This window comes from Antrostomus carolinensis, unplaced genomic scaffold (genome assembly GCF_000700745.2).
Source record: "Antrostomus carolinensis isolate BGI_N321 unplaced genomic scaffold, ASM70074v2 scaffold17230, whole genome shotgun sequence".
NCBI lineage: Eukaryota > Metazoa > Chordata > Aves > Caprimulgiformes > Caprimulgidae > Antrostomus > Antrostomus carolinensis.
In genome coordinates this window covers 17382-25249 of record NW_010287975.1, presented here as the reverse complement: position 1 = coordinate 25249, position 7868 = coordinate 17382, and the positions used below count along the sequence as shown (strand labels likewise).

General features: G+C 43.0%; 1 protein-coding gene across 1 annotated transcript in view; it reads left to right on the top strand.

Annotated features, from left to right (window-relative positions):
• Positions 1 to 5195, top strand: part of LOC104522762 (chondroitin sulfate synthase 1) — a gene marked incomplete at its 5' end in the record, with an annotated part of 28324 nt that extends 23129 nt beyond the window's left edge. Inside the window, one exon of the mRNA XM_010165140.1 lies at positions 5026 to 5195. Within this exon, the coding sequence (XP_010163442.1) occupies positions 5026 to 5052 (27 nt within the window). The remainder of the gene's footprint in view (positions 1 to 5025) is intronic.
• Positions 5196 to 7868: the final 2673 nt, after the last annotated feature.

Genomic DNA, 7868 nt, shown 5'->3' with positions numbered 1-7868 from the left:
TTCCCTACCTCTTCTAGTTTTGCAGCCAGCTTTCTGGCAGGAACATCTGCAGAAGGTGCAGTATTGGAGTACAGGTATGATTTTAGCTCCTCAGCCGTGAACGTGGGGATAACATTAATATATCCCAAAGCAATAGCCTTTTTGCTGTGCTGGTGATTAAATTGCTTTCTAGCTCACACTGTAAGATGTAAAAACACTACAGCTCTCCTTTTGTGGGAAGGTCTGTGAGGGGCTATTAAACATCACGGTCCAAATGCAATCTCCAGTTCAGGAAACTCTTTGACTGCTGTCTGCTGCAAGCTGGGAAGCAGTACGAGGGCAAGGACCATCCTGTATCTGCCCCGTCGCTTGGACGCTTCCCAGAGGAATTCGCAACTGCCCACTGTCAGACAAGACGTTGGCCAGGTGGGCCTTTAATCCAGCACAGCGTGGCTGCTATATGTTTATATTCTGAAGTTCCTTCTGGTGCCGCCTTGGTCTTAACTGAGTTGTCCAAATTGTTTGCCAGCTGGCTTGTAAACTCTGGATTCGTGTCATCTGGTTTCACTGCGTCAACGGCATGAAATGAGATGAAATACATTAACTGTTCCTCTGACCCTTTTTTTTTTTCCAGCACTGTGGGCTTCTCTGTTTCATGAGAAATGTGAGTGAAGGCTTTTAGCAGCTCGGTGTCACCTTCTGGTTTCTTCCTCCAGATTTAAGTGATGAGCCCATCTCCAGAGCTTGCCCTCTCCCAGATGGGTTTGTGTCACTGCTGCTGTTTAAACTCTGTTTGTAATGTTGTTATCTTAAAGAGCATTGATTTTTAAAAATTGTACTGCTACCCTGCATCCTGGGGTCATCTTCTCCCATGTACCTATTTCTCCACAGGCTTTAATTTCTGGTGCTTTTTAACCTTCCTCTGCAATTAAATGACTTGTGTGCAGTTTTCTTTTCGGTGTCGTGGATTTGCACCGCTTCACCTCGCTGCTTTGCACTGCGAAGTGGCATTCAGTTTATTTCAACCCATTTTCCTCCTCTTATTGTTACCTGGAGGATCTTGTGAGCTCATTTAACAGCTTTCAGCCTCTACACTCTCTACCTGTTAATATTTTTCTTTGGATTTCTAGCATCCTCTGGAGCACTGCCTCTTACTAATTGAGAGCTAATGCTAAGTAGGGCAAACATTGTAAAGGGCAGCTTTTCTGTGAAGAGCCTCTTTAATTGCTGGTGGGAGAGAGTTCTATCTGTAGTGTTTCCCTTTGCTTAACGCAGGTTCAGGTATTGCCCTTGCTGCTGGTGTGTGAAAACACTTTAATAAAGGTTGGTGCTTTGTATTTGAATGTAGTGATTAATGAAGATTAATGAAGATTCATGGTATAGGGTTATTTTTGGTATTAGGAAAAGAAACGGGCACCTGAGTGTGTGTATTTTGGTAATATCAATCTTGAGCTTGCACAAGCATTTCTGAGATGTTGGTGATTGTGTCTTTCGTTTGCTTTGAGAGAAAAGATTATGGAGACAATAGACCCAAGAGACCCTCCTGTATTGGGAAATACTAAGAAATGTCAAGTCAGTGCCTTCAATTCTTACCTGCTCGCTGGACTTTGGCAGATTTAGCACGCGGTATTCTGCATGATTGCCCAAACCTGGTACCAAGTTGTTTGAGTACGTGCTGTCTCCTGGTTTTCACCAACAGCTTTTGTGCTTTCCTCCTCTGTGTCCTGGGAACCCAAAGTGTTTGGTGGAAAACTTCCTTGACTAGACTGCAATGCTAAATCTTGTTGTCAGTTGAACTTTCAATTTATACGTGGGGCTGGGTTGCTTTTAACTAGAATGCCTTGTCTTGTTTCTCTCATCTTCCTTCTCTTTAAATCTGCCCTGTCCTTTACAGCACTCCAAAGAGCACTGCAGAGAGAGGGAACATCTGAACAATGCAACGTGCAGCCAAGAGCTTTTTAAATTTAATTGAGTTAATATCCTTTCTAAAAGAAGTTTGGCCTGAGGCTGGATGTGTGCAGGTGGGAAAGACGGAAAGACGCATCTGCTTTTCCTACTGATGTCTAATGGTTTAAGAGCAGTGCCTAGATTGTTTGGTTTTTATGATGATCAATAATAGTGATGAATTGAGTTTTCTGGCTCTTAGAGTTTTTGTCAGGTTTGTATTTCTTCTCTCTCCTGTTGGAAACATTTCCAGTCACACGGCTGGTTAAACTGTGCTTAACCTACAGTGCTGGTTTCTGACCCCTGGGGCTTAGTCGGAAAATCCTGGCTGGTGTCAGGGCAGGCAAAGTGGGTGCAGGAGGGTGGCATGACGTGTTTGCTGGCTTGGCCCTGCCTGGGGAAGAGCCACCTTCTTGTTCCTGTCTCCCCTTGGAAACCTGCCTGCATGCAAACAGGCCTTCCTTTTGTGTAAGGGCGATGTGACAGCAGGCTAAGGCGCTTCTGAAATAGAAGACGCAGGCGAGGAGTGGAACGAATATCTAGTGTCTCCGAGAAAATGCTTGGCAGTTATCATACCAAGTGATTACTTTTCAGCCAAATCAGCTCTCTGAGTTGGCTGGTCCCACAGTTTCATGTGTCAGCATGAGGAGGAGGAAGATGGGCTCCTTCCAGCAGCATCAGCTATGCCTTGAGTAGGCTCAGGCTGCTCCTGAACCCATCGGAGTGGCCTTTCCCTGCTGCTCTACTTACCCAAAACAGCGATGGACGTGACCTGCTGAACCAATCGTAACCTGAAATTGTGCCTCATTAAAAACCAGATACCCCTTAAGTCCTGGCATGGCCAGGGAAGTAAGGCACTGTTTGTTCAGAAACTTATTTCTTTGGTATGAGTCTGTATCAGGATTTAGTTTTAAACCAACAGTTTAAATTTAATCAGGCTTTTGACAGAGGCAAAGACTCTTGTGATCTGAGGACTCCTGCAGTAGTTAAGTGATTTTCCAAGAATTTTGTAGGCACTTGGATGGCACTTATTTCAGAAGGTAAAGAGTATATCTTTGTGGAGTATTTTCTACCACTGCTATCATTTAAATCATCTTACCTTGACTTTAAAGCTATAGATATTTCTGAGGAAGTTAGGCTGGTGTTCATTCCAGTTGTGCGCTGCTCATTCTGTTTGTGCTGTGGGGTTTTTTCTGTTTCTTCTGTGGAATAAGGAGAGGATTTGGTAGTTCATCATGTCTATGAAATTGGTGTCACAGAAGTGAATATTTAAATTGAAGACTTTTTTGGTGACAAACCATTTTGAAAAGTGAACAGCTTAAGAGTTGTTTCCTAAAAAATTGTTGCTAATAATGATTTTTGTAGTTGGAACATGATATTTTTATAGTATTAACTTGACCATGTTGTCCTTTTCCTTTTGCCTGCAATCTTTAAAATAAATAGTATTACTTTGCCTTATGGAAAGATAACTGGCAAAAAAAACCCCTGAATTTTAGTAATACCTGCAATCCCATAGACTTTTCTAAACGCTGGAGTTTTAAGGACAGAATGAAGTTACTCCTTGTTCTTAATCCTTTTTTTTTCTGTTCAGGATTACAGCTCCCACAACAGAATCAGACATGAAAAAGGGATTTTTGCAGCAGTGCTTTGCCTTTTCTGTATCTTAAGCACAAAGATAAGCATGTTTATGCTTGAACATGACAACACCATGGAAAGTAATTGTTGATCTGATTAGCTCTATTGAGAGGGAGCTTGCCTTCCTGTGCTTTATGGGTGTTCATCTGCCCGGGGCGGCGAAGGCTTTGCTACTAAAGCTTCTGCTTCATTTCCATTCTGCTGCTACCCAAAGGATGGAACAAGTTTGGACAGCAGACAAAAGGCAGGCCTGCCATAGTCCCTTCTGCATGTCAGATTTTGACAACTTTGTGTGTTTGAGGAAGCTGGAAGTAATAAAAGCTGAGCAGAAGAGACTTCTCAATATCTTTAGGAAGACCTGTATGCTTTTTTTTTTAACCTTGCTTGATTATTTTGTTGGTTTTGTTGTTGTTGTTGTCTTGGCTGATTTTTTTTAATGAAAAAAAAGGATTTTTATTTTCACCTCTCTTTCTTTTAATCCAGGCATTCAGGAAACCTGAAATTGAAATTGGCTTATATTGATGGCTAGATAGAGCTGAGAAGCAGACAACTGGATTTTCTCTCTCAGAAAGCAAGTATTCAGTTAAATCAGTAAATCCCCCTATGACAGTTTAATCCTAAACTGGAGCACGAAGTCTCATGCAATGAAACAAATGTCCACAACGTTAAGGAGGATTCTCAGCAGCCTCATTTAACTGCTGGAAATAAAGACATGCTAAAATGCTGCTCATTCCATAAATATTTCCCAGTTGTAAGCCATAATGGGCAAATACATCACCTTTCACCACAGCTGTGATTAAAAATGGTAGGATTGCTAAACCATCAGCACACAAAACTCTCTAAGAATTGTGCACCCATGTGAGTTAGTGTCTTTCTTCTATCCTTAACTTTTGCCACAGTTGAAATGCAAAGCTTGGGGCAATACAGCGTGATATTCTGTCTCTGTAGGGTCAAGCTTAGGAAAATCCCTTGTTCTTTAGCCGGACTCTGTATTTACCAACAGCAGTGTTGTGTGTAGGGTGTGTGCTTAACACACTCAGACCACAAGACCACCACATTAAAGGATGAAGTGTGATGGAAGGATCTCTATTTCCTTGATTAGATTTAATCTGTTTATTATCGGTCTGTAGCCCCATTTCCTCTGGGTGCCCTTTCCAGATGTATGTGTTTGGTTTCCTGACACCACTGCCCTGTGTATTACCTCACCTTTTGCCTTGTGTTTTCGGCTCTGCTTGTGCTTGCCTGCTGTGTGTCACCTTACTTTTGCTTTGTTAAGTTTGGAGGTTGGAGAGAGGTTGGGGTTTTTGTTGGATTTTTTATGCTTTGTTTGTGTTTTCTTGTTTTGTTTTGTTTTGTTTTTTTTCTTTTCAGATTGCTGAACCCTGACGGGTTCTCATCTGGGGTAAGAGAGAGCCTTTGGCCATCCCAAGACTATAATTATAAACAGAATTGTTTTTTAACTTGCAGATTTTGAGCAAATCTTTCTTGGAATAGCACTGGAGGTGGTGATTAGAGCCGAGGTTGGTTGTCTGATGAGTGTGAAGTTCTCACAGCTGTCTGGCAGAGCTGTCTGCTTCCTGCAAATCCTGTTGTACAGTTGGCTTGGAATCCATAGCAATAAAGTATCTTTTGACAAGTTCTTTTTCTTTTTTTTTCCTTCCTTTTAATTTTTTTTCTTTATTTCACCCTTCTCTGACTCCAGCACATGATCTCAGGTCCTGCCCACATGACAATAAAATAGGCCTTTTCTTTCTTCCACGGGCAGGGAGAGCATGCCTGGTTAGAGATGACTCTGCCCGATCTGTAATACTGCTTAGACAGTCTTTCATCTGGCTTATTAGATGCATGGAAGAGCAGTTTCTTGTACCTGTCCAATTTCCATTTCCAATTTCCATTCTATGGAATGGACATTTCCCAAAAGTCATACAGGAATTTTAGGACAAAACTTTGCCTAGAACCTGTTTTGAACAATGGACCCTGTATTTTATTTTTCCTCTTTGTAAGGGATTGTTCATAAAATGCTGGAGATGCTAATTTAAATTCATCCCAGAAGTTTTGCATACTGCAGAAATTTCAAGATTATTCCAGACACTTATGAGGAAAAAAAACCTTTGGAAATAGAAATGTACATAATTGGATACATGAGCAGAGATCCCTGCAAGGGCGTGTGTTTCAAAGACTCTTGTCTCTGCTTTTAGTAACAGCCCAAAAGACCTCAGGCATCTATTTAAGGCTTTTTTACTAAGGGGTACAGCAAAAACTATATATAATATAATTTAATACACCATTAATATTGATTGATACACTATTGATATCACCAAAGTATATATGCGGTGATGGAGGAATTTGTTCATCTGGCGTGAGCTACTCAGCTGACTGAAGGGGGATAGAATGGACCTGGTCTAGTGGAAGGTGTCCCTGCTGATGGCAGGGGGGTTGGAACTGGATGAGCTTTAAGGTCCCTTCCAACCCAAACCAGTCTGTGATTCCATGATTCCATGAATTTCTTCTGCAGGTTAAAGTACTGTAGGTGTGTGACTGTAAAAAAAAAAATCTTAAAAAATATATTAGTCAAATGCAAAGTTGACCTCTCTGAGTTAAGGTACTGGATTAGCCTGTAGGTACTTATATTTGGACTTGGTTTTGGTTCGTATTTTTTAGGGGAGGAGTGGGGGAAGCTGGTGTGTAAAATATCTTGGGGGTTTTTTTTAATTCATGGTTGTCTTCCAAGCAGATTGTCTTTACCTGGCACAGATTTCCAGTGTCGCTAGCAATCCAGGTCCTTCTGCAGGGTGCATGTGAATACACTGGTAAGGACTCTCAGAGGTGTTTCTTAAGAGTTACATCTGCTGCAGCCTTGTCTTTTTGCCACTTGGTGCGGCACGCAGTCGGGCAGAGTGCCTAACCGTCCTCGTAACACCGGGCAGCCTCGCTGCGTCCGGGCTTGGAACCAGGAGCGGCTGCTTGGCAGGGAGATCAAACTCTCTTCTGAGAACTGCATGGGTGTGAGACCAGACACAAGGATGGGTGCAGTTCTGGGTTTCCTTCTCTGTCCCTCAGCTGTAGCTTGCTGTGGTCTCTGCTCCTTCATCTGAGAAATCACAGAAACCAGTTGTTACAGTGCTGATGTTGTTTTCTCTTCTTGCTGCTTGAGCTATCCAGCTGTGTCTAAATGTTGGAGAAGATCTCCTGACAGTACCATAATTTGCTTTCCTTAGGTAAGGTGACCAAATTGTAGGAGTAATTGGCCAGGAGGGTGTATCTGTATTTCTGCCAGTAGAGCATGTCTTTGGTGGTGGTGGCTGTAATGTGAAATTTCCCCCCAGAATATATCAAACCATTAAAAGTGACCTTTGGTGAAGATCAGAGAATCACAGACTGGTTTGGGTTGGAAGGGACCTTAAAGCTCATCCAGTCCCACCCCCCCTGCCATCAGCAGGGACACCTTCCACTAGACCAGGTTGCTCAAAGCCTCATCCAACCTGGCCTTCAGCACTTCCAGGGAGGAGCAGCCACAGCTTCTCTGGCCAACCTGTTCCACATCCTTGTAAGCTTCTCATATCTAGCAATATCCTTAGTGCAGCTCCTAAAACACCCACTAACTGACCTTGGTGGTGATGAGATTACAGCAATTCAAACATCTCCAGTGATCAGACAACTATCATCTCCTTTAAAAGGCTGTGCAGTGTATGCAGAATGGCTCATGCAGAAAGCCAGGTGGCCAGCTGAGACAGTCACTGCCTTGAGCAATACCTGGTGGTCCTGCAGCATTCGCTACAGGAAGGACACGCGGCCGGCGTCTGCTCCTGCATGCTGCAGTCCCCAGGTGCAGCAGAGAAATTCCAGAGGTACGTTACACTGAGGTCGTGTTTCTCCCAACACAACTCTCAAATGACTTTTTGTGCATTCCCACTTTCATCCTCTTTGAGGATAGCGGCGTGTTCCAGTCCGTCATGCGTGTGGTGACAAGCTTTGGTAAGAGCTGCTTCCCCCCAACCCAACCTCGCTGCATGTCGACAGAAAAAGGGCTCTTTCTGTGAAGCTGTCAAAGAGAAAGTCTGGAGGAATATGTATCTTCTTGGTATTCTCTGGCTACTTCACTGACCAGTGGTTGGCAATCCAGCACGTTATCAGCTTGAGGCTTGGGACACATCTAGTCTAATTTCTGCTGGTGAAGGACATGAGGGCTTACATTATGTTGTGGGACAGGGAAGCAAAGACATTGTACATTTCCCATATGTGGATTTAAGTTTTCTCATTGTATAAAGGAAGGATTTTCAAACCTTTTGGTGTATTCAAATACACCGTCC